The following is a 23,718-nucleotide window of genomic DNA, read 5'->3' on the forward strand; positions in this document are numbered from 1 at the left end:
GAAGAAGTGGGACAGCCACCTGTCCAGCAATTGCACCCCTGCTGATTCTGCTGCTTCGTCGTCCGAGCGTGGTTGTGGTCCCGCTGTCACCACGGTTGGTCTTGTTGGCTTTTTGTCCCACAGTGCCAACAAGACCAAGTGGAAGGATGCGTACCGCTGCGTGGACGCAAGCACGGCAAATGCGGAGAGAGTTTCAAACGGTTTGAAGTTTGCGGGGGTTGGCGGAGGGGCGCTTTGGCCGGTGAGCCAGCAGGGGCAGAATCAACGGTATCGTTTTGCAAACCACGCGTTCACGCTGGTGGCGTCGGTGACGATTCACGAGGTTCCGAGCGTCGCGAGTCCTTTGCTGGGTGCGAGCCTGGACTCTTCTGGTGGCAAAAAACTCCTGGGGCTCTCGTACGACGAGAAGCACCAGTGGCAGCCAATATACGGATCAACACCGGTGACGCCGACCGGATCGTGGGAGACGGGTAAGAGGTACCACGTGGTTCTTACGATGGCGAATAGAAACGGCTCCGTGTACATTGATGGAGAACTTCTGAAGGGTTCAGGGCAGACCGTTGTGCCAGACGAGAGGACGCCTGACATTTCCCACTTCTACGTTGGCGGGTATGGAAGGAGTGATATGCCAACCATGAGCCACGTGACGGTAACCAATGTTCTTCTTTACAACCGCCAGCTGGATGCCAAGGAAATCAGGACCTTGTTCTTGAGCCAGGACCTGATAGGCACGGAAGGAAACCTGGACAGCAGCGACGACGACGACGGCGGCCCCAACAGTACGTCCTCAACTCCCTTTGAAAGTGGTGACAAAAGTACGCCTTCGATGCCTTTTGCCGGTGGCGTCTACCGTAATTTTTTCGCTTTTGTTGACGGCGGTGCATTTTCGGCTTTTTCGGGTGGAAGAGTTTTCCTGTGTGCGTGGGCTTTGCTGCTGCATCTGCTCCTGATGATTGCTTTTGTTTGATGTAGCGAGAGAGGGTTTTCTTACATAGGTAGGTGCAGTAATAATTGGGGTGTTAACTGTTGCGGTAAATGTATGTGTGCGGGATCTCATAATAAAGAAATGATCTTCAGGAATACATTTTTTAAATTTGCGAATCTTTTGGGCGGATGTGCAAACACATGGGAATGAGTAATTTGTTGAATTTGTTTTTGGCTTTTCTTTTTTTTTTTATTTTTATCACTGGCTTTTGTTCACGAGGAGACCGCGTTGGAATGCGGTGAGGACGTTTCTTTGTTTTGTTTTTGCCCCGACTTTTTTCTTTTCTCACGGTTTCACAAATAAATCCGATGGCTCGCACGCCGTACGGCAGCACGCGCCCCTACACCTCATGGCGTTACAACTGTGCCCCAGCAAGACGCGGCTGTTGCTGGCGCTGGTCGAATACCGTCAGCCCCGTGCCAACAGCAACAATCCCGTGAGGGAAACATTGCTGGCTCATGGCTTCCCCCGACAATACGGGGCAATTGACCCTGGCACCATGCGCCGTCCAGTAGCTTCTCGAACTATTGTAGCTTCCGACCAGGACGTAAATCTTGTTGCCCTTCACAATCACTGTGGGATCCACCACACGAGAAGCAGACGATACACGACTGTTCTTGATGGCAATTTGGGTCTCCCACGTCTCCCCATCGTCCACGCTGTACTTCACCACCGTGTCAATGAGGGAGTTGTCATTGGATGTGTCGTAGCGAGCGTCTGCAATGGCAACCATCACCCCATCCACATTAACAAGGGCGGGGAGGCGGAACGAGTGGACAACTCGCTGTCGGACTTCGCCGTTCTCTTCAAATGGCACCGTCGAATTTTGCCGCTTAAACAGCTCAACTCGGCTCGATCCGGGTGCCAGGGCGTGCGCGGGCTCATTGGGGCGGAGCGCCAGAAGAAGCGGCACGAAATGCGTTAGCCAGAACATCCTGCTGGCCCCGACGACTGTCCTCCCCATCGTACTCGGTGCCTACCTGTGTGCCCTTCGAGTGTTGTTTCTAGAATTTATATTGCACCTAAATCAATAGCGGCAAGACCGTCTCTTTGCAGAGGGATTGCCGCGGGGGTGGTGAGAAGAGAAGGAGAACACACAAGTCGCAGAGGATTCAGAGCACCGGGCACCGTCCGCGGGACAGCACGCAATTGTGACAGTTCATCATTGGTGGCGGCCACGCGCGGAAACCGTCGTTGTTGTTTTTTTTCTCTACAGCCTCTTCCTCCGCGCCACCTCCGACGCCCGCGGGAATAGAAGGCAAGGAAGCAACGGCAGGCCTGACGGTCTCTCTTTCTGCGCTATCGAGCCGCCTCGCAGAAAGAAGGCACCGGCGGACGGCAGCCGCAAAGTGCGATCGCCACGGCGAGCCGGCGTAGGTGCGCCCAATCGCCGGCAGCTTGCCCGCTCCATCGCCGAGCCCCTCCCACCACCTCTGCCGCCTCGCTCTTCCCCTCAATAGGCCGCCCAAGCCGGTGCAGGAGGGCAGCGGCTGTCGCAAGAACGGGTGCTGCGCCCTCCCCTCCCGCGGCGACCGCCGCCGCCAAAACAGCCCTCTCGGCATCCGTGGCGTCCGCCTCTCCCGCGGCACCGCGCCACAGCGTCCAGCGGTGCGCCGGGCCCTCCGCAAGCTCCACCTCCGAGTGGAGGGCAATGTGCGGCGCGCCGCGGCAGCACCCGGCGACAAGAGCAGCGGACGCCTTGCCGCACGTGATCACAACATCGGCTTCTTCCTGGAGAAGGCTCAGCCTGCCGAGCGGCTCCTCGGGGTTCAAGAGCAACACGCCGCCATTTTCCAACCACGCGCGGCCGTCCAGCAATGCTTCGACGCACGGCTGCCGCTGCCCTTTTTCCGCCGCCAGGGTGAAGAGATGCCACGGATGAAGAAAGCGTTGGACGGCATGCAGGTAGGCCGCCGCGTCGTCGGGGGCGCCGCCGGCGCCAGGAAGGACAAGAACCACGCGCCGCTGCCGCGAGGCGCGCTCCGCCAAGGGCGCCGCTAGCACATCCGCCAGAACAGCCCTCGCAGCCGCCAAAGCAGGAAAGGCAACGTCGCCAAAAAAGGCCCCGCTGCGCACCACCCTCTCTCTGATGCCGTCCAGCTGCCGCAGCCCACCGGGCAGAGAGGCGAGCGCGGTGGAAAGCGATACGTCAAATACGTTCCCAAAGGCGATGGATTGAAGCAGCTGCGGCAGCAGGGGCGCGGCGCTCGGCAGTGGCTCCTCCCCGCCACCCCGCGCCACGAGCAAACGAAACAGATCCACTTGCCACGTGCTGGCGGGAACGCGCAGCTCCATGGATGGGTCCCGACGCCGAAATGGCCCAGCGGCGCCCAGTTTCTGTCGCGGCGGCGCGCGGCGTCGGCAGGTGGCGGCCAAAGAAGTCGCCATGAGCTCGTCATCCTTGGTGCCACGGGAAAGCCGGCATGTTATCAGAGCCCCGGCACCGCCAACAGCACCCAGAAGCCTCCCCATTGCCGCATCGACGCCGCCATCGCGCGACAGCCCCTCTGCGTTTCGCTCGTCGCAGTCCGTATCTCCACAATCCTCGGTGAACCACACCGCCGACGCAACCGTCAGCGCGCCGCTTCCCTCCCTCCACCGCCCGGGCGGCAGCCAGCCCCCGAGAAGACCCAGCGCCGCGCGCTCGTCCCGCACGTCTTCCGCAAGAAGACAAAGCCAGCTCACGTCCCCGGCAGCGGCGGGCGCGGCACGAGCACAGACACCATCAATGAGATAAAGCCGGTGGCCCCGGAACGCCATGTACACGTTAAAGCGACGCAGGGCATCGTAGGTATCGAAAACGCACAACACAACATGCTCTTGCACCGCGGGTTGCCAGTCCGCGGGACGCCGGAGGATCGCTCGACACACCGCACGAAACGCACGAGCAAAGAAGGCACCCACGCTTTCCGGCGGTGCATGCGTGACTCGTATCGTGCCCTGCTCGCCCTCGTCCTCCGCCTCTCCTGACGACGGCGGGGGCGACGAGGAAGGCGTCTGCGGTGGCGTTGGCGGCGCTGCCGTGTCCGAGGGCGGCGGCCCATCCCCGACCTCACCGCCGCAATCGCTGTCGCACGAGAGCTGTTGACCACGCGCTGTGTCGGACAGGGTCGGCTCATGCCGCGCCGCCGCACGCAGAGCACGCTCGGCGAAAGAGCAGCGGACGCCGCCGCGCGCAAAATCAGGCCACGGGCACGGCACCAACACGTACAGGGGAACCGCCCCGTCGTCCACACCAGGCTCAGCGTTCACGAAGGCCACCGTTGCTGTGCCGGCGCAGGCCTGAATACCGGTGACCTCCGCCAGCGCGTAATGGAGCGCCCCCGCGCGCCGCCGCCTTGGTGCAAAAACAACGCTGCCAACCGCAAAGCCGTCGCCGAGACCGCGCGCCATCAGCCGTGTCGCGGCAGAGCCTGGGGACGGCTGGCGCCCCCGCCGTTCTCTCGTCCACCCCCGCGTCTGCCGATCCATGACGCCAGGAAGTGCCGAGGAGCAAAAAGAAGAGAATGTGAGCCTGGATGAGGCCTTTCCACTATGCCTAGAAGAAAAGATGGGAAAAAGAAAAAGGAAAAACTGTTGGGACTAATGCGCTCAGCAAACACACCGCTCCGGAGAGGGGTCCCACACGCCCATACACCAGCTGAAGAATTTGTTCGCACAGCCATCTGCAACAGCAGGGACTGTGGTGGAGTCGCAAAGCGGCAGCCCTCGGGCCCGCAGCCGCCGCAGTCCCCTCGTGGAGAGCAGCGGGGGCGAGCGAAATGGGAAAAGAAACTGCCCCGCCACGCTCCAGCACGGTAAAATTGGAAACAAAAAAAAAACAAGTAAAAAATAAAGAGGCAGAGGTCTGAACAAGGCGCCCTGTTACCCACTGGGCCCTACCTGGTCGCATGCCTTTCACCAATGAGCTTCCAACAAACAGACCCAATCAGATAAAAAAAAAAAAAAAAGAACGGCATGCAGGGAGCGAATTACACTTTTTCACGCTTCTTTTCGCTTTTTTTTTCTTCTTCGCAACGCCTAAACCAGTGTATGGTGACACACCCCTGCCGTTGCGAGCAGGATGATGAGAGTTCTTATGCTCCCCAGGGCGTCGTAGGCGGGTTGCGCAAGCTCTCCCCAGACCATTGCGGCCATTGACCCAAGTGCCACGCCCTCTGCCACTTGTATCGCATCCCCGGAAACCGACGGCATGCAAATGGCAATTACATAATACGCTATCGCCTGCGCCAAACGCCCTAGTAACGCTGAGCGCATCGTCTGTTTTAGCCCGTAACGTTCCAGCGCCACCATCGCCATCAGCATGCCTTCCGAGACACCATGAATCAACTGGTGACGAAAGATGGCAGGGAACCCCGGGCTGCTCACAATAAGGCCCAATCCCGCTCCCTCTGCCACGCTGTGTGCAACCATCGCCGTGGTCGTCGCACTCAAGCCGGTGTCGTCAAAGTAGTGGCTTACTTGTAAAACGAGCCTGTAGCCGAGAGCCACACCAGCAAGAAAATAAAGTGCATCGGGTGAGGGAGTTCCTGTCCGATAAGTTTGAAGAATGCCTGGGAAATGCGGCTGAGCCATTCCAAAACACGAGTAGAGGACGATGCCTGCGGCAGTAGCCCTGGCAGTTGGCTCTAACACCACCAAGGCTCGGGAATTACGCTGTCGCTTTAAAAAGAACAGCGGGACATAATACAGCAGTATACCAATGGCGGAGACCAGCACGAGCTCAACGCACTGGCGGGCAATATTGCCCTCTGAAGCCCACACCGAAGAGAACATTTCCCCCATAAACCCATAAAACTGAAGTAAATACAGCAACGACAAGAACAGAAAAAAAAAAAAAAAAAAAAGAAGGCGGCAAAAGCAAAAATGTTGAACCCACGCGAGGCTCACGGAAAGAAGTCTGAGGACCCCAGCCAAACCCAAAAAGCCACATATATATACATATAACCAAATCAAGCAAGCAACCAGGAAAAAAAAAAAAAAAAAAAAAAAAAGTGGTGTTGGTCAACAGGCAGAAACCTCCCACTCCTCACCAACGCCGCCACCTCTTCGGCGTTCAGAAACGGCACGAAAGAACAACAACAAAAAGAAAAAAAAAAATGTCTGATTTCTAAAAACCCCAACGCCTCTTCCTCTCCGTCTCCCCTTCCGACAGACAAACGCATATACACATATGCCCACAAACGCTAACATCACATACAATCACAGCTTCCCACTAACGTTTAAATGGGGGGTGATTTCCCTACGAAAAAAAAAAAGGAGAGAAAGGAAGAAAGAGAGAAAGAGAGAGAGAGAGAGAGATATAAGTGGAGAGGCAAATACGAAAGTAAATGCATCGTGTAAAGGCCGGATGCAACAATTTTGTGCTCGCGACGTTTTTAACTCACGTCTCAACGCATCCATTTTGTTGTTGTTTTTGTTGTTGTTGTTGTTGTTGTTTTGTGTGTGTTTTTGTTTCTTTTTTTTCCCTCTCCTTTTTTTTTTTTTTTGCTTGTAAGCAAACAATAATAATAATAATAATAATAGATGTAGATATATGTATGTATATATATATGTTCAATATTTACTTCTTTTTTTTTTTTGTTTTTTCTTTTTGGTTTAAAAGAAAAAAATATATTCATTTATGCACGCGCATACATAAATCGACGTATGATGTCTACATTCACCTCAATGTCGTTTCCACCCCCCTTCTTTTCTTTTTTTTTTCTTTTTTTTTTTATAAATTTCCCCCATCTCCTCCTCGTCGTGCTGTTGTCTACATGCATGTGTGCATCGCAGGCCATGGATGAATAAAAAGTAAGCTTCAGTGTACATTTCAAAAAAAAAAAAAAAAAAAAAAAAACGGATGCCCCTCTTCCCCGCCTTGTGAGTCCAATAAAAACCACACGTTGTTGCAAATCGCACCCTCACAATCGCAGGAAAAAAGTAAAGAAAAAAAAGGCGGGTTTGGGGAAATTTAAAGAAAAAGAAAAAAGAAAAAAGAGGAAGTTGCAGAATTGACAGCTTATTTTTATTCATTTGCTTTTTTTTGTTTGTTTGTTTTTGTTTTTTTGTTTTTGTTTTCTTACTTTCTTTCTTGTTTGTTTGGTCTCATGCTCTTCTTTACAAAAAAAAAAAAAAAAGACGTCTTTCTTTCACCTTGCATGATTTTTTGTTTTTGTTTTTTGTTTTTGTTTTTGGGATTCATTGTGTAAGTACATGCCCATTATATATATGTATATGTATGTATTTATACATCATGTATGGAAACCCGAAGAGGGAGAAATAAAAACGGTGGGAATAGAGGAGGGGCGTGTCTGCATGGCAAGGCGCTACCACCCATCAAAGACAGGAAGAAGAAGAAGAAGAAGAAGAAGAAATAATAAAAAACAACTGAAAAAGAGACGCATCGCTCGCCATAATTGAAGCCGGCCATAAACAAATGACAGTTGCATCCCCTTCTCTTTCTTCCGTCTTCTCCTACTTTGCGTGTGTGTGTGTGTGTGTGCCCTTTTGAGTGCCTGCTCCTTCACAGGGTTTTGCTGCCCTTCAATTTGTGTCTGCCCTCCCCATCGTTTGTGGTCATCATCCCCTTCCCCTCCCGTACGTGCAATACACACGTGACTAAAAACCCGGTATTCCTCTCTGTCCCCACCACCCCCACACCCCACGCAACGCTTCATAAAAAGCGTAAAAACACCAACACATAAACCTCATGACTTCTCCATCCGCACATGCTGACGGCGGCCAGTAGACTTCGTGACAAGCACAGGCGATCCGCAACGTGCGCTGCGTGGATGACGTGGCCGGGGTGTGCGCTGCAGGTGCTGCCACCGAAGAGGGCTAATGCCATGTGAACCTCGTCGCACCGGCAGTGAGTACTCCTGCGAAAGAGGCACACGCGCAGAAGGTGGCATTTGTACATCGGTTTTTTTGCTGCTTTTAACCCCGCGAGGCGTTGGGTGCGTCACGGGGGTGCGCTTCGACAATGAAGCCTGTGCGGTTGCTGTGTCCCGTGACACGCCATGAAATTCCTCCCGTGTCTCTGTTGGCTGCCGCGGCTCCCGTTGTGACGGCCTAGACGTGGGTCGCGGACTGCGCCACGCGGCATTTTGCGCACGGATGGTGGAGGGCGAAACCATATTCGAGAGGCGTCGTGACAGGTAAAACACTGGTGCTGGCCGCGGTGTACTCTCCGTGCCGCAGGGTGTCGCTGCGTCAAGCGCCGGGGCGGAAAGATCCGTCTGGTTACTGGCCCGGTCGTTGGTGGGGGCAGCGCGGGTGTCGGTTGCCAGCAGGGCTCGGTATTTTTTAGCGTCCTTTCCACGGCTCGACCGGGGCGTGATGGGCAATGAATTGGCGCCTTGCTGAAACATCCATTGCCTCCCGCCTCGCAACAGAGGCGATGGTTCACGAAGTTCTGTGTCCAGCTTCTCCGCATCCGACGGCGAAGAACGTATTGGCATCCAGCCGCCCATGAGGCCTGCAGATGGATAGACTATTGCGCCGTTTGCAGACATGCGACGTGGGCGGCCAGGGTGTTGGCAACGTTGTGAGGCGTACTTGGCGAGCTCCACAATCTCCTGCGCAGTGCGCAACATCTCGTGACAGTCCCGCTGGCAGCGGCGCATATCACTGGCGATGCGCGGGTGCTCGCCAATCTCCGGCAGGAGATATTCCATTTTCTCCAGGTAGCGCACCGAATGGCTCTGACACGCGTGCGCGTGCTCCAGCACCTCTGGGTCAACAAAAAGGTTCCGCCACGAACCCGCCAGGTTCTCCTGGAGCTTTGACCCCTCTTTAAGAACAAACGCACGCACCCTGTGACGAAGCGCCTCAAAAAGATCGACTGCCGGCAACGCTCGTGGTGCCGATTGTCGACTTCGCCCACGGCGTTGGGATTTCGTCAAGTCATCCGTTACGTATTCCCTTCTGCGGTTCAGACTTGGCGAGAGCGTGCGGACATGAAGCTCCCCCCGTTGACGCGGTTGCAACACCCCCTTCGTGGGGTCTGTCAAGAAGTTGATGGCACGCGCTTCCAACCCCGTCGCGCTTGTAGGGACCTCACTCTCACCGCCGGCGTATTCGATACCCGCTGCTACGTTTTCCCCGTTAATTGGGTGCTGATTGCCGGGTTGAATGGCATCGGTGGCGGCGGGCAAAGAAACCTCAAAAGCGGTGAAGCGATTGGTGAGAAGCGCGTGAAAGAGGCTTCGCTCGCCGATAATAGGAACCGCAATGCCAGTGCGATGGGTGTCGTCTAGGAGCCTCCGGAGACCATCTAAAGAGTGGTGCTCTTGACGCCGCATCGCCGCCTCCGTCTCCGCATCCACCACAACGTACTGCATGGCTGCCGTACTCTCCTCCTCTTCCTTTTCTTTCGTGGTGGGGTTGTCGTCCTCCGCAAAATGGACCTCATGATCTTCATTAACCGCATCGCCACCTTCTGTCGTCGTGGTTGCCGTTGTCTTCTTCGCTGTGGCCGCGGCCGTCTCCTTCTTGATGACCACAATATCCTCCAAATGAAGCACCTCTCCACCGCAGGTCTGCACAGGCTCCTTGTAACGGTGTTCCACCGCGTTCGTTAAAAAACAGAAGCTCTTCCCTTTGAACAACGCGTCACGTGAGCGCTTTCGTGTGGCTGTGGTTGGAATAGGGTACAAGGGGAAAGGGCAGACGTCTGATTCCGGCCGGAGATAAAAAGCCGCGTGTGCAGCCGTTGCTCCACGGTATTGGACCGGCACCTCAAAGCGGACTGGTGGTGGCAGAACGGTGAGCGGCGATGAGGCACTCTGCGCGAGGGCGGCAAACCACTCAAACACATACGTGGGCTGCACGATGGAGTAGCCACTTGCGAGCGCCATAAGGCACAACGGGTCGTCATTGATAGCCTCCACACAATGTAGCTTGCTGATTGGCTGCGGCATGTCAAGATGCGGCGTGGGTCCGCTCTGCCCTGTTAACGTGGCGCCCAGGCGGTAGTACATAAACTCCAACTCCCGCACGTGGTCGGAACTGAAGGCGTTGCGAGCGATGCTCACAAGAAGTGGGCGAAAGCGGATACGAAGACGAATGTGGGCGCCAAACTGCAGCTGCGCGCCATCTGCGAGGTACACCGGGTGATCCTCCACCTCCGTCTCATTCGCCAGGACGTGACCGCCCTCACGGAGGTTCACTAAGCGCAGCACAAGTGGGTCGTTCCCCTGCAATTGGCCCGGCGACAACTCCGCCCGCTTCTCCCTCTTCTTCTCCTCCTCCTCGTCGATGCCTTCGGAACCGTGCTCGCCCCTCCCGTCGCGCAGCCCATCCATCTCGGGGTGGCCCAGCGACACCACGTCACTCGTCTCCTCCCGCGTGTCGTTGAGAAAACTGCCCGCGACTTCGCCGCTGTTTTCCTCCAATTCCTTCACGCCATCGTCGTTCCCATTTGCCCCGTGACGAAGTACCCGCTTCTGCTGCTGCTCCAGCGCCTGGCTCTCACGCATCACGGTCAACGAGGCATGCCTCGTCACAATGTCGCCGTGGTCTAACACAATGTCAGAGCTGCGATCCCTGCCGACAATGTACGGCTCCCGGACAACGAGGGAGTAATATGGTGCACTGCCAAGCGGGCGGCCGCTCGCAAACTCCAAAGAAAACATAAGCACCCAAAAGACCGAAGAACACTCCCCAATTATTACAAAAAAAAAAAAATCGTGAAGACAACAGGCGTCAATTTCTTCCTTTTTTTTTTTTTTTTTAAGGGCCACTCGGTCACACACGATCGTTACAAATGGGAAAAAAGAAGATGCACTCTTTTTTTTTTTTCTTTTTCTTTTTTGTTGTTGTTGTTTTTTCGCCGGCCAAAAGTGTCCACTCGTCACCCTTCTTCTTCTCCTTCCTTTTCCCTCTTGGTCTTCTTCGTCTTGTTGTTGTTACCGACGCCCCCTCCCTTTTTTTTTTTTTTTTTTTTCTTTTAAGCCAAACCTTCCCGTCTGTTTGCTTGTTTTCTTGTTTTTTTGTTTTTTTTTTTGTTTTTCGCTGCTGGCACAAGTCGTCACACACACAAAAAAAAAAAAAAAAAAAATGCTGCGGAGGGGGGCCGAACACAGTCACCCCGCACCCACACAGTCACACAGCCACACTTATGACGGCAAATTGTCTCGTGAACAGGCCAGCAGGAAAGGGACGAAAAATATAATAATAATAAAAAAGGAAATTGCCCGCGGATGCCAAAAGAAACCAATTTTATAAATAAATATAAATATAAATATATGTCCTCAAAAAAAGTCCTACACTGACAAATAATATTCCTCGTTCAAACAACGGCACAGAAAGAAAGAGAAATGAGGAAAAAGAAGAAGAAAGGAAGTGTAGTGGCAGACACACACACACAAAGAGAGAGAGAGACAGATACAACAAAGAGGAAAAAATAAAAATAAACAATTAAACAAAAACAAAAGGGAAAAGGAAGTATAAAAATAATATATAAATAATCATTAATGCTTTAAGACGGCATATATATATATATATATATAGACATACAGAAGTGTGGGTAATATTTGTAAATGCTCCTTTTCCATCAGTTCTTCCATTTCCCTACAATCATCATGCCTTTGACACTTCTCCACCCTCACCACACTCACAATCCGTGCAAAAAAAATAACGCAAACGGGCTGCAGGCTAAGTCTCCTCATTTGCGTACGGTGAAAAGCGCGTTGCATGAGTGCAGATGAGGCTGGAGGGAGGGCGGAAGAAGCGGTCGGATCGGTCAACTGGAGGAATCCTCCTCTGCGGCCATCGCGGACGTTCCCTCCTGCTGCTTCTGGTTCTGGTTCTGCTTCTTGATCTCCTTCAGCAGCTGCAGCAGCTCCTTCATTCTATTAAACACAGGAGACTTGTATTTGCGTGTGGCATCCGCCGCAAGTTCATTTAGCTTCTGTCTCTCAAGGGGCAGCGCCGCGTACGCCTCCACGCACTCCTTCATGGCAGCAATATGGTTCAGCGCCGTCTCGCCGCCCTCGGCGGTCAGGCGCGCCTCACTCGCCTCAACGCTCTTGATCACTCCCCGCATTTCCTCAATCGTCGTGGTAAACTCTTCCTTTGCTGCCACCATGGCAAAATCTGTGGCAGACACTCCTTTCCCATCCTGCTTGGTGCATTTCTGTTGTAGCCTCGACAACGCATCAAGGTGTTTCTGCGAGAGATCAATGAGCCGCTTAAATTTATCCAGCATCCCCCGCAACGACTCAATCTCGCGATAGGCGCTGCCGTAGTCTTGGTCCCCAGTTTCTTCCGGTGGTGTCTCGCTGCCATTCGCGTACACCGTCAACCCCGCTGGGACGTATCCCCATTTCATGTCGCATGCTGGAATGTCTGCCATCATGGCACTCGGCACGTCATGACGCTGTGCGGCTGGCAGCGGCTGTTCACCCTGTCTGTCCCGCTGCCGCATCTGCGCCGTAAACTCCCGCTCCGATTCCCGTAAGTCGTTTGCCATCTGCGTCGCCGCCAGAATTTTTGGGTCCTCCGGCGGTAACTCGGAATTCACCCGTGCGAGCCGCGTGAATTTGTAGTTTGTGAAGCAGACGTACTGGTACGTCAGGTGGGGGATGGAGGGACGGAACGGGGCGATGAAGAGCGGAGCGTCCAGGAGGCTCTCCAGCATCGTGTGGTTCTCCATCACGGTGGTGAGCAGCAGCTTGCCGCCCGGCCGGAGGAGCAGCTTTGCGGTCTGAACGTACGCCGCCCAGACATCCTCCGTGATGAACGGTGGGTCGGCCAAGACGTAGTCAAAGGCAGCGAAGTGCTGCACCGGCACATGATCCGGCTTGTGAAAGTCGTAGTGCACAAACCCCGGGTCTTTTTCCCACTGCCGGTCAAACTCAAACAGACGACTGCTGGTAATCAGCGAGGCCGCAGTTCCCCCAGCCGCTAAAGCAGCCGCAGTGCCGTCCGTGTCGACATCATCCTTATTCGTCATCGCTTCATCCCTTTCACCCACCAAAGTAAAGTACAGTGACGGGGTCGACAGGAACGCACATGCCGTTGCGTGATGGCGCACCTCATCGAGGAGGACATTGATGGTTTTCGGCGAGTACCAGTACTGATTGAATTCTGTCTTCTCCTCGTCAAGACAAAACTGAATGTCATGCCTTGTTTTCATTAGTGTGTCTGTGTGTATGTGTAATGGATCGGCTGTGGTTTCCAATACGGCCGGTGTCGTGTGTGTTTGTACCGCAGCAGCGCCTCCCCCTTTTATTCGAGGGCCCTCTAATGGCTGGCCATGTAAAGAGAAAAGAAAAAAAAAAAAAAAAAAGAACCCATAACATCCGAGTGCATGCATGCCCAAATTGCACACAGAGAAGTACATCTATCCATCTGACCACATATATATATTTATATATAGGGATAAAGAGAGGGAGAAAGTTATGTCTCTAATCGCGGTGCGAATATCATGAGAGTCCTCCACTCCACCAACCACTCCCTCTCCCACCCACAAACACACTGACACACACTCTCTCTGTGTGTGTGTGTGTCCCTTTCCCAGTGGGTGTTGAAGGAAGAATGAAAATGCGGCCAGTTATGCAGGAGGCAGGCAAAGCAACAAATTCCCATGCATAGATCGCAGCAAATCCAGTCGTCAAAGCAGGCATGAACGTCGTGGAGTTCTTCGCACACAGAAAAAAAAAAAAAAAATTCTTTTAGGCGTGCAACACATGTATAATCTAAAAATAATGACTGAGACAACGTATGCATGCACTCACAAGGCCAAAATCAAAAATATCATCAAAATCTAAAAAAAAAAATTGGTTTTTATGCATCTTTTTTTTTTCTTTCCTTTTTTTTTTTTTTTTTCACCACCACCGACCCGGCATCACATCAAACTTCAATGGGGAAGAAAAAAAAAGAAAAAAAAAATGAGAGAACTTGTCCCTCTTATGTGGATGGGTTTCTTTTCCTCTCCGTGCATGCTACAACCCACTCAGGCCCCCACAAAAAGCTGCAGGTACAAATATATATATATACACTTATGTACGCACGCATGCACGCAATTTTTTCTTGTTGTTTCTTTAAAAGTAGGGAGAAGGGCCCGCTCTTCTTTCTAATTCCCTCTAATTCAACTCGGCGAGACTGGCGGCAAATAAATTGTAGTCAATGCGGGTGTCTAATAGGGGCGGTGATGGCGGTAGCGGCTGCCCCGGTAGACCCAACTGCTGTCGCACGCGCGGGAAGCATGTCGCGAATGCGTGTGAGGGGCTTTGGCTGCCGCCGCAGCTGTTGTCCTCCCCACTGTTTTCTGCGTCCACATCGCCACAGATGCCAAAGCGCTTTGCCGCGTGGCGCTCCCCAAAGTGCTCACGAAAGCAACGCCAGAGACTCATGCACAACTCCATTGCGCTCTCCTCTGCGGCACAAACCTCTTGTCGCGTCCTTTTCCTTTCCGGCGTACCACTGCACACCGAAGAAGGCGAGGCGAGACCCCACAAGAGATTTGCCGACCCCTCGCTGCGACAGACCGGCAGTGCGTCCGCCGTGGCATCGTTAAACAGCACCAGCCGCACCACGCGGATCACTACAGCGAGTGAGAGAATCCCCACATCGGTGGGGTCGTAGCCACGCAAACGGCGTAGAATACAGCCCGCACGCGCCGCCAGATTGCGTCGCAGCACCACAGTGTCTTTCGATATCCACGGGCTGCCGGCCCCATCGCCGCTCGGCCCGGTCAATGATCGACCAAACGCCAATTGCGGCGAGTCGCCAACCCAAGTGCAGTCGTCGTCGGCAACACCGCTGGCGCTGCCCTTGCCGTTGCTTTGGACGCAATCACTCTTATCGCACGATGCGCAGCGGTGGGCATGAAGAGCGGCAAGAATCCGTTTGCTCGCACGGCGCACCTCCTCTCTTGCGGATTCGATCAACGCCTTCAATTCCTCACTTGGGCGCACAATTGAGTTCGGCATCGCCAAACGCTCGTCGTCAACCACGCCGCAGCCGTCGCCCACCGTGTTTTCCATCCGTGTCACATCCTTCTCCTCACACGCCGCCATGCCCGTCGCATTGCAGCACTTGGAATCATGCGAAACAGCACGTTCATTATCGTCATTTTCGCTCCTCTCGCCCTTCTGCGCACTTCCGCCGTCACTGCAACCCGCGAGTGCGTCGGCAAAAAGCGCCACGGGGGCAACAGCGGCATCACTGCAGCGGACGTCGAGCACCATCGAACCGCAGGGCTTATTTTCGGTGGTTGCAGTAACAACAGGAGCGAGGCGTCCGCGCCACGGGGTTGGAGTGGGACCGTCCACAAGAACCAGCGACCCTCCGCCCTCGACCGTTGGTATTGGCTGCCGCATGGTGGCGGTAGACGCAACGCTCAAAATGCTGCGCTCAACGCTTTCCTCAAGATTTGTTGTCTCCACAAGACGCCGGGCCCGCGGCAGATGAGAGTCCGTGTTTGGCCACATCGCTTTATCCACCACATCGCCCTCCCGCCCTCCCAATGAAATTGTCGCAGATTCAGCAGCACCCTCAAATGAAGAATCTGTGCCGCATAAAACAAAGGACGTCGTTAATGGCGACGATAAAGCCGACCGCTCACGTTTTCCACGACTTTGACGTGTTGGCAGCCCCTCCACTCCAATAGGGAAAGTCATAGCGCCAGCAGTAGCAGTAGGAAGAAAATGGTTAACTTCTGCTGTGTGTGAGAAGGGGGCGGAGGTCAAAAGCAGGCTTTCTCTTCCCTTTTTGATCGGTCTGCCCTCCCCACCATCACCGTCTTCCTCCTTGTTCTCTCGGGCTTCCTCAGATGTGTCGTTGAAAACAACCGGCGGCCGTCCCAAGGACAGCAACGGTGTCGTTGTTGTTGGGCTGCAGCGCGTGGTAGCGTCCACACCCTCCGCCAAGTTGTACTCGTCCTCGGAAAGGTGAAGATTTGGGAAATTTGACGGAATGATTGCCGCCCGCGGTTGCGGTGACGGTGACGATGGGCGACTTTCGGACTGTCGTCGCGAGGTGAGAGCGCTGGCGAAAGAGAACGAGACCCATCGACTGCTCTGAGCCAAACTCTCCTCTTCCTCCTCGTTTCCTCCGTCTCCTCCTTCCCCGTCGCCAGCGCTCACTCTTCTCTCGTTGGTGCCACCCGCAACAGGAACGTCACAAACCAGAGAGAAACGGCTGCTGCTGTTGCTGTTGACATGATCTTCGTCCGCTTCCGTCATGACGGGGCGGTGGAGCGGCGGAATGGCGGAAAAAGTCGGCGTGAGCGGCCTCCGCACGACTGCCGCTCGAGGACGTGAGCGCGTTGGCGATGTCGGTGCTGTCCGTGCAGTCCGTGCAGTGGCCACCAAGCCACGACGACAGTGCAGAGACCGCCATTGTTTAGAATTCCCCAGAGTGTTGGTGTCGCGGTACTTCAGCGGCGTCGGTGGGGGCGGTGTGCTCGGTAACGACGCCAGTCGCAGGGAAGGACGGCCCTGGAGCTGCGAGAGATCCGCCGTCGACTCCCCGTCGCGATAAATGTCATCCACTTCCATGCGGCAGAAATAAATATTTATTTATGTACGCGCGGCACGTCCTTCTCCCCTCCCCTCTCGAGAGACAAATACACACGGGAGAATATCTTAAATAAATATATATTCGTATAAGTATATACCGTATGTATGTATGTATGTATGACAGGCTGAAACGGCTCTGCGGCGGGCGTCACTCTATACAAGCACACACACACACACACACACACACACAAACACGCCTTTATTCTCTTCCGTTATACCTGCAGTACACATAAGAAGAGGTAAGGTGCAAAAGAGAGAAATTATCATCATTAATGATGAGAGAGAAGTCATTCTCAATAAGAAAATAATAATAAGAGTGTGCAGAGAGGAATTCACATTCAAATGAATTAAATGGCAAAACAACAATGCAAATAAATAAATAAAATGAGAGGTAAAATGAAAGAAGAAAAAAAAAAAAACTTAAGGAAAGAAAAGTTCAAAATTAACAGCATTGTTCATCGTTAATGACTGACAGTCTTGTTTCCATTCCTCGTTAAGGAGGTGTCTATTGCCCTTGCAGCCGCTGGGCCATCAAAATACCCTCCACTCGTGTAATATCGTCAAGCAACCCTATAATTCGAGCGTTGAAGATGTCATCGTCCAGCAGTGTGTTGTCTGTGGAGAAACAACGGTCCTCCAGCTCAGCCAACCCCGCCTCCCGCTCAGCCTCTTCGTCCGTCGTGTACATCGCCGCCAATTCCGATGAAGACAAGGAAGAACTGACAGATGACGACGAAGAACGCAAGGAAGCATCTTTTTCTTCCCCGTCTTCATTTTCATACACCGTCATGGTGGGAGGCATCGGAATGCCGTTGCAGACCACGTCCTTCAGACTTATTCGGCGGTGCAGCTTCCGTTTCTTCACCCACTGCACCAAATGACGGAGCCGAAATAAATGCCGCAGCGATAGCAAGAAGGCGAATGAGCCACCACCACGTGGGGGAGGGGTTGGCAATGATGACAGTGACTCCGCAGCAAAAAGCGCCATGTTTTGTCGTGCGTGATGCAACGACTGACTGAAGTGGTTGAGAGTGAATGTCATGATTCCAAGGCGCCCAAAGTGGGTCGCGATCTGCTTAATCTTCAGTGCCAGGACGCTCCCCAACAAACCCAACGTGGCGTAGAACTGCAGTGCCAACACAAAACGCACCTTCATCGTGTTGCAACTATTCTTCCCCTTTCCTTCCCTTTCATGTCGTCTCGCCAAAGACGACGGGCTCGATAATGACGTTGCCCCACCACCAACAGCAGCAGCAGCGGTAGCAGAGGAGCCAGTCTTCGGGCTCCTTACGGTTTGACCGGCACCAGGAGAAAAAGGCCCTGCTGTTTGCGGGACCCATTTCCTTGATCTGTGTGCCCAGCCCGTGATGCAGATGGACTGCATCCCCCTAATAGGCTTCTCATCCACATTGACGTCTATGCGCACCAACGGCCATCCCCTGTGCGTGGAACCGTATCCGAAAAAATGAAATGCCTCATCATCCTCATCCTCGTCGCTGTGTGTTTTGCGTTGCCGGCGTGTCATCTGCCCTCTCCTCCTTGCCTGCCTATCGTGTGGATGAAGATGCGCACCAAACTCCAGGCGCTCCATCATCCGACAGCCGTTGGCAAGACGATTCTTCAGCACAAAAAGCGTGCCGCTACCTGTCAGTAGCACTACACGCGAGGCAACACGTGTCGAAAACTTCTCATTCGTCCCCTTGTTACGGTCGTCGTGCGTGCCCCTTCGAACGGGCAGCAGTTGCCTGCACCGCGCCGCAAAGACAATCTGAAGGGACTCTGCAGCATCGCGCTCCACGCCGAGGAGCTTCACAAATTCATCGCTAAGCTCCAAAACCCGCAAAGAGGTGGCGGGCCGCGTAGAAGCAGCCGCACCATCGTGCTGCGTCACCGCCATGACCCTTTCCCTCCCTGCTGGTTGGCTGAAGTTACGGTCTCGCCCCACACACACACAAGAAAAAAAAAAGGCAATACACACACGAGCAGCCCCGTACAAGTTGTCCCCGGCGACAACGAGCGGAAAAACGGACCGCGCCCTCAACACCCATGCGCAGCGTTACAATCAGAAATTAAAAGAAGAAGAAGAAAAAAAAGCATCGGCCTTTGGTGCCAGCGAGAGGCATTCAAACAACAGCAATGGAGAGAAACACCACAAAGAACGAGACAGACACAAAAAGACAGAAACACATATGAAAAAGAAAAAAGAAGAAACGGAACAGTAAACTCAAGGACGACTTTAAATCCGGTAAAATGCAGCCCAAACTCCACTGCCATGATTCGGCTCTTTCTTCTTCAGTATACATCTGAGATGTGCTTCATCTTCACTTTTGTTGCTGCTTTTGTTCATTTTGTTGTTGTTGACGAAAGTCGCTCAAAAAATCAGAGAGGGAGAGAAAATATATATATATACATTTTCGTCTTCTCAATGCCAACTCCCCTTTAAGCGCCAGGCAAAGAAATGCATGTGTTTTGTGTGTGTGTGTTTAGAGAAAGAGAATCTTTTAATGCTCTCTCTTTTTCGCTGGCAGAGGCCTCAGAGTCAGACCTCGAATTAACAAGGGCACAAACTCCTTCTGCGGCTCAATATTTTTCCTGGGAAATGGGTGAACCCGCTTCACCAGGCTCGTGAAACGGGGTCTCCGTTTCGCATACCATTGTCTCCCTAGCACATGTGGCGCCAGTTTGAATTTCCTTGAGCTACCGATGTAAAGATCTGACGGCCTTACAAGAGACTGGTAGTTGAATGGGCGTAATGGCATACATAGGGGATGAACTCGTGGATGCTGCAATCCCAATAAGAATCGCAATTGTCGGCCTCTAAAAAGTCTCCGCCGCATCCAACAAGAAAAAGTTTTTGGTGGTTGGCGCGCTCGCCCCTGACTGTCACGTATAAGCCGCCAGAACCCGGGGTCCCGATGCAAAATTTGAACCAAGACTTGTTCGTTTGAATAAAAGTTATTCCAATAGGGGGGTTCCTGTGTACATATGTCAACTCTGCTGGCAAAACCCGCAGCTGGCGGCTGATGCGCGACGTTTTTACCGTAACTAGGCAGTTCACCAAGCCAATGATCAGTAACGGCAAAATCACTCGGATTTGTCTTCCTCGTCTCCATTACAGGGTCTTGGGGCCAGCGTGAGCGCATTGGTGAGGGTGAATGTGATAGACTTCGCAACCGCTCCGTACTCGAGGGCGTAAACATAGTTGTACCACCGAGGACTAAATCATTAAATTGACCTTCCGCTTTATTTTTTGAAGGTATGGAAGCGGTGGGGTGCATATATGGCGAAAAACAAAACCCCGGAAGCAAATAGTTTGACGGAGCGGGCGAAAATGCATTCGCAAAGCCAGTCCCCTTATCTGTATCAAAGGCAATACCGGGGGTGGCGCCGTAGTGAGCTGAGAATTGTCTTCTCCCAGTGAGCCCTTTATTGTTCAACGCTCTGCGAAAAACCGTTTCCTTGGGTGATCTGGCAGGTATGAAAGAACGAGAGGACTGTTGCCGGCCTGGTGAATAATGTGAAGGTGCCTGTCCCCCCATTGTTGGGCCAAACAACTTGGAGAAGTCAAAGCGAACCACAGCCGCATTCCACACCAAACGTTTTGACCCCTGTCGCCCACGATCTGCCCCACGGCTAGTCATGTTTCTCTGCCTCGTGGAAAGAGATGGCAAAACTGGTGCGCTCTTGCTCCCAATGGTGCCGGCACCCGCACCCAAACCAGGATCTGCAGTGGCAGTGACGCCCTCCTGGTTTATCGCCTGTCCTTTCGACCCCTCATCATCGCCGCCCCTAATCGGGAGTTCGGGAAGGGACAGAAAAGGTGTTGTTTTCTTCGTTTGAGAAGTCGTTTGTGGATCCTTCTGTTTCCCCACTAACGCCTCAGAATCCTTCACTAGAGAAGAGGAGTGTCTGAAATGACCGCGTTGCTCTGCGCCGGCATTTTCTTCTCCTGTAGATAACTGAGGTGGATGCCGTTCGGCATCTCCCCGTTTGTCGTTTCGAGAGGTATGTGTGGGAAGTAAGTTGTTGCCCTTCTTCTTATAAGTAGAGTTGGAAGGCCTGGAAGCGGATGCGATCAAAGAAGCGCCTCCGTCTTCTTGCAGCCTCTGCGACACGGACCCCCTGTTGTCCACACGCGAAACACCACCAGAATTCAGACTTTGGCTGACACGAGACAAATTCCCTGACGTAGTTCTTTCACCGGCACTGATACGACCGCCTTTTCCGCTCCTTCGAGCTTCATTTTCACCTGCGCCCGTGAGTTCTCCACTCAGCAGCGGGGAAACATTTCCAGTGGTTACTGTTCTCCTAGACTCGCTGAGCCTCTTTGCAGGGCTCAAAACCCCCGGGCTGTCCGCCACCAGCGACGTATCGAGTTTGTCTGCCGCGTGAATCTTCCCTGAAGCACTGACACTGTTGGTGCCGCCTGTGGTTTCCGCAATCTCCGGCCTTCGTGACGGTGTCTTTCCCGCCCCATCCACGTCCGCTGGTCGCAAATCAAACGCGCCGTTAAGGGGAAATCTGCCTGTTCGCGCAATTCCAACGGGTTTTTCATTAGGGCTGGAGGATGTTTCTGAAGGCTGTCCAGAAAGAACCCTCTGGAGGCCTCCACGCGGCACCCTCTTAGGGGATGGGTGCAGACCGCCTGGACCTGACAAATTCCGCTGTGAGCGGTTCAGTATATGTAAGAGCACACGGGAGTCGGCCGCTACAACAGTTGACAAGTACTCCGCTTGCGTTGCCGCATCCGCATTGTTCTCATCCAGGTAAAATGGAATCGGCTTCGTCCCGCCTTGTTGTTCGTTCCCCTTTAAAGGAAAAAGAAACTCATGAAGGTCGACTAGCGCCGCGTGCAATTCCCCGTAATTCGCGGCAAGAGATCGTACAATTCGTCTAGTGGCAGACTTGGTTCTCTCAGACATTTCGCTCCTATCTTGCGTCGCTCGTCCCGCATGGGCGCGTTCTTCAGAAACAGCTCTTATGGAGGATCCATTTTTGGATTCCTCGCCTTGTTCGCGGAACTGCTGCTCGAATACTGGAAGCATAGAGCCAAATGGTCCAGTGGAGGCACTGTCTCTCGGTGCGAATCCAGCTCTTTCCCAGGCCTTATCGGACGCAGAATTCCCGGTGAACGATAAATCAACGGATTGCGCTGCAGCCAAAAGGCTGAGCGAGGGGGATTGCGGGTTTAGACTATGGGAGCCTGTTGTGTTGTGTCGCCCAGCACTCGATGGGTGCGACGACAATTGCAGGTTGTTGACCGGCCTCTTTCCCGCATGCCACTCTGTCTGTGTCCCCTGGTCCCGCGCTCCGGCATTTTTAGTTCTTTTTTTTATTTTGTTGGGTGGTGAGGCGGTGTTGTCGCCCCTGTTGGTGTAATCATTGGGACTCTTCTGTCCTTGTGATTCGCCGTGCTGGATAACTAGCGGTAAGGATGCGCCAGAGTGATCCATTGACCCCGTCGTTGCTGAATGCAGCTTGCGTTTCGTTCTGGATTCCCTTGGGCGCGTACCTTCCTTTGCCTTGGAGGCGGGGCTGACACTTTTCATGTACGACAGCGAGGATGCCCGCCCCTTGTCGTCTGCATTTTTTTCCAGACTTGAAGGCCGCATCGATGCCACCGAGAATCGATTTTTTCGGAGGGGCGAGCGCTGCGTTTGGGTGTCCGGCTCGGCGGTCATCGGGGACATAGCCGTGCGCTCATAGGAGGCCCCCCGTGATGTCACACTGTTGCGTTTGCTGGCGATGCCTTGGCTTCGGCGCCGCTCAGAATCCGACTCTTGAAACGGCGGGGATAAATTCCTTGCGTGACGCTCGGATAAGCTCGACGTGTGCGGGGACAGCCTCGACGCGGAGCTCCTCATAAAGTTGTTGTTGTTGTTGTTGTTGTTGAGCATCATGCGGTCCTCAGTTGATTCCGCCATGACAGCAAAACTCGGCGGGGCCTCGCACACATGCGACCCCATGGCATCCTCCCTTGACATGCAGAGCGCCTCGTACGACTCGGTGACGGTTTGCACGTGGTTGCGGTACATTGTGTGGCGCACCATAACGTACTTCCTCTCATCCATCACACTCCGGACCTTCGCCTCGAGCTCCACGACGCAGAGACGCAATCTTGCCTCGGTTGAGCGACCCTCGACGTCCTCCGCGATGCGCTTCAAAGCCTCCGGGCTGTATTCATCGGACTCACCGCCCAAATTCCCGGAAACGCCGTCGCGCTTAAGGCGCCCACCGTACCCAAGCTGCCGTCGCAGGTTTGCGATGACCGTCTCCTTCTGTGAGAGCGACACCAGCCCTTCCGCGATGCGGTTGTGCAGCACTTGCAGATCCTCGTCTCGCTTGGCCATTTTTTCTTCGATCATCTCCGCCTCCGACTTCATCCGAGTGACTTGTTGCCGCAGCAGCTCCGACATGACGCCCTGCTTGGCAATGTCTTGGAGCAGCTGCGTGTTCTTCCGTTCCAGATCGTTGGCCCGCTGCTCTAGCAGGTTGTATGACCCCTGCAGCTGCTCATGCTGCCCCTCCAGAAGGGCGTACTGCTGATGACGCGTGTGAAGATCCTCCTTCGTGCGCTCCAGTGTCGCCTTCGTCGTGGCGAAGCGATTCTGCACCGCCTCAAACAGCTCAAACGAGACCGTGATGGAGGGAACCGTGTTCCCTGGCGGCCCTTCCTCGCCGTAGAAGAGGGCCTTGATCGAGTGGTAGCCGGGATTCCCAAGTTCCTCAAGGATACGGTGATAGCCCTCACCAAACTCCAAAAGCGCACGCGCCTCGGCGGATGCGGCGGCAGCGGCAGCGGCAACGGTGGTGGTGGTGGTGGTGGTGCTGTTGACGGTGGTGGTCGCGACAACAGTGGGAGAATTCGGCGATTGTGCAGTCGACATTGGACGGTTGCTTGCAGATTCGCTGGCCCAGTTGCCGCTGTTCATCTCCGATGTCGATTCGGTTACAAGGCGTCGATGCCTCAATGCCGGCAGCGGTGGTGACGTATTGGCAGATCCATCCGACATCTTTCCTTCCTTACTTACCTCCTTTCTGCTCACACTGTAGGGCTGAATAATAAAAAATATATATATATTTGCTTATTGACTCACGTTTGTGTTTTTATAATAATCAAACGAAAATCCCTTGCAATAAACTCCTTCGTGACGCAAATTTTGGACAAAGAAATGCAGAAAATCGAGCAGAAAGAGCAGAGCAGCCAACTGAGCAGGCATC

General features: G+C 53.7%; 8 protein-coding genes across 8 annotated transcripts, besides 36 other annotated features; 1 reads left to right on the forward strand and 7 right to left on the reverse strand.

Moving 5' to 3' along the window:
• Tc00.1047053510055.10 (trans-sialidase, putative) lies at positions 1-967 on the forward strand (the record flags this gene model as incomplete). The annotated part of the gene is made up of 1 exon (XM_810536.1): positions 1-967. A coding segment is annotated over one exon (967 nt), but the record flags the coding sequence as incomplete, so codon positions are not given.
• Positions 1-2,881: a sequence feature (heterozygous, non-Esmeraldo-like haplotype).
• Tc00.1047053510055.20 (trans-sialidase, putative) lies at positions 1,341-1,949 on the reverse strand (the record flags this gene model as incomplete). Its single annotated transcript, XM_810537.1, has 1 exon — positions 1,341-1,949. One exon carries the CDS (start codon positions 1,947-1,949, stop codon positions 1,341-1,343), a length of 609 nt encoding a protein of 202 aa, XP_815630.1.
• Tc00.1047053510055.30 (hypothetical protein, conserved) lies at positions 2,285-4,456 on the reverse strand (the record flags this gene model as incomplete). Its single annotated transcript, XM_810538.1, has 1 exon — positions 2,285-4,456. The coding sequence occupies one exon, from the start codon at positions 4,454-4,456 to the stop codon at positions 2,285-2,287; it is 2,172 nt and encodes a 723-aa protein (XP_815631.1).
• Positions 2,882-4,634: a sequence feature (areas not merged during assembly with more than two copies in the genome that could not be assigned to a particular haplotype).
• Positions 4,303-4,323: a sequence feature (GC_rich).
• Positions 4,635-10,582: a sequence feature (heterozygous, Esmeraldo-like haplotype).
• Positions 5,813-5,835: a microsatellite.
• Positions 5,955-5,979: a microsatellite.
• Positions 6,245-6,286: a microsatellite.
• Positions 6,390-6,424: a microsatellite.
• Positions 6,434-6,474: a sequence feature (T-rich).
• Positions 6,486-6,510: a microsatellite.
• Positions 6,674-6,703: a microsatellite.
• Positions 6,803-6,827: a microsatellite.
• Positions 7,011-7,048: a microsatellite.
• Positions 7,134-7,164: a microsatellite.
• Positions 7,173-7,229: a microsatellite.
• Positions 7,317-7,343: a microsatellite.
• Positions 7,678-10,605, reverse strand: Tc00.1047053510055.50 (hypothetical protein, conserved; the record flags this gene model as incomplete). Its single annotated transcript, XM_810539.1, has 1 exon — positions 7,678-10,605. The coding sequence occupies one exon, from the start codon at positions 10,603-10,605 to the stop codon at positions 7,678-7,680; it is 2,928 nt and encodes a 975-aa protein (XP_815632.1).
• Positions 10,583-10,832: a sequence feature (haploid, non-Esmeraldo-like haplotype).
• Positions 10,760-10,800: a microsatellite.
• Positions 10,829-10,880: a sequence feature (CT-rich).
• Positions 10,833-10,887: a sequence feature (areas merged during assembly that could not be assigned to a particular haplotype. This can correspond to areas where the two haplotypes were merged or to regions with more than two copies in the genome that were merged during assembly.).
• Positions 10,888-23,718: part of a sequence feature (heterozygous, Esmeraldo-like haplotype) that runs on past the window's edge.
• Positions 10,897-10,921: a microsatellite.
• Positions 10,942-10,982: a sequence feature (T-rich).
• Positions 11,011-11,030: a microsatellite.
• Positions 11,135-11,157: a sequence feature (AT_rich).
• Positions 11,188-11,219: a sequence feature (AT_rich).
• Positions 11,276-11,439: a sequence feature (GA-rich).
• Positions 11,461-11,481: a microsatellite.
• Tc00.1047053510055.60 (hypothetical protein, conserved) lies at positions 11,715-13,316 on the reverse strand (the record flags this gene model as incomplete). The annotated part of the gene is made up of 1 exon (XM_810540.1): positions 11,715-13,316. One exon carries the CDS (start codon positions 13,314-13,316, stop codon positions 11,715-11,717), a length of 1,602 nt encoding a protein of 533 aa, XP_815633.1.
• Positions 13,234-13,265: a microsatellite.
• Positions 13,769-13,801: a microsatellite.
• Positions 14,059-16,476, reverse strand: Tc00.1047053510055.70 (hypothetical protein, conserved; the record flags this gene model as incomplete). Its single annotated transcript, XM_810541.1, has 1 exon — positions 14,059-16,476. The coding sequence occupies one exon, from the start codon at positions 16,474-16,476 to the stop codon at positions 14,059-14,061; it is 2,418 nt and encodes an 805-aa protein (XP_815634.1).
• Positions 16,597-16,617: a microsatellite.
• Positions 16,660-16,692: a microsatellite.
• Positions 16,854-16,931: a sequence feature (A-rich).
• On the reverse strand, positions 17,003-18,394 carry Tc00.1047053510055.80 (uncharacterized protein; the record flags this gene model as incomplete). Its single annotated transcript, XM_810542.1, has 1 exon — positions 17,003-18,394. One exon carries the CDS (start codon positions 18,392-18,394, stop codon positions 17,003-17,005), a length of 1,392 nt encoding a protein of 463 aa, XP_815635.1.
• Tc00.1047053510055.100 (hypothetical protein, conserved) lies at positions 18,999-23,510 on the reverse strand (the record flags this gene model as incomplete). The annotated part of the gene is made up of 1 exon (XM_810543.1): positions 18,999-23,510. One exon carries the CDS (start codon positions 23,508-23,510, stop codon positions 18,999-19,001), a length of 4,512 nt encoding a protein of 1,503 aa, XP_815636.1.
• Positions 22,365-22,389: a microsatellite.
• Positions 23,304-23,342: a microsatellite.
• Positions 23,556-23,580: a sequence feature (AT_rich).

The sequence above is a fragment of the Trypanosoma cruzi genome, genomic scaffold (genome assembly GCF_000209065.1).
Source record: "Trypanosoma cruzi strain CL Brener 1047053516589 genomic scaffold, whole genome shotgun sequence".
NCBI classification, from domain to species: Eukaryota; Euglenozoa; class Kinetoplastea; order Trypanosomatida; family Trypanosomatidae; genus Trypanosoma; species Trypanosoma cruzi.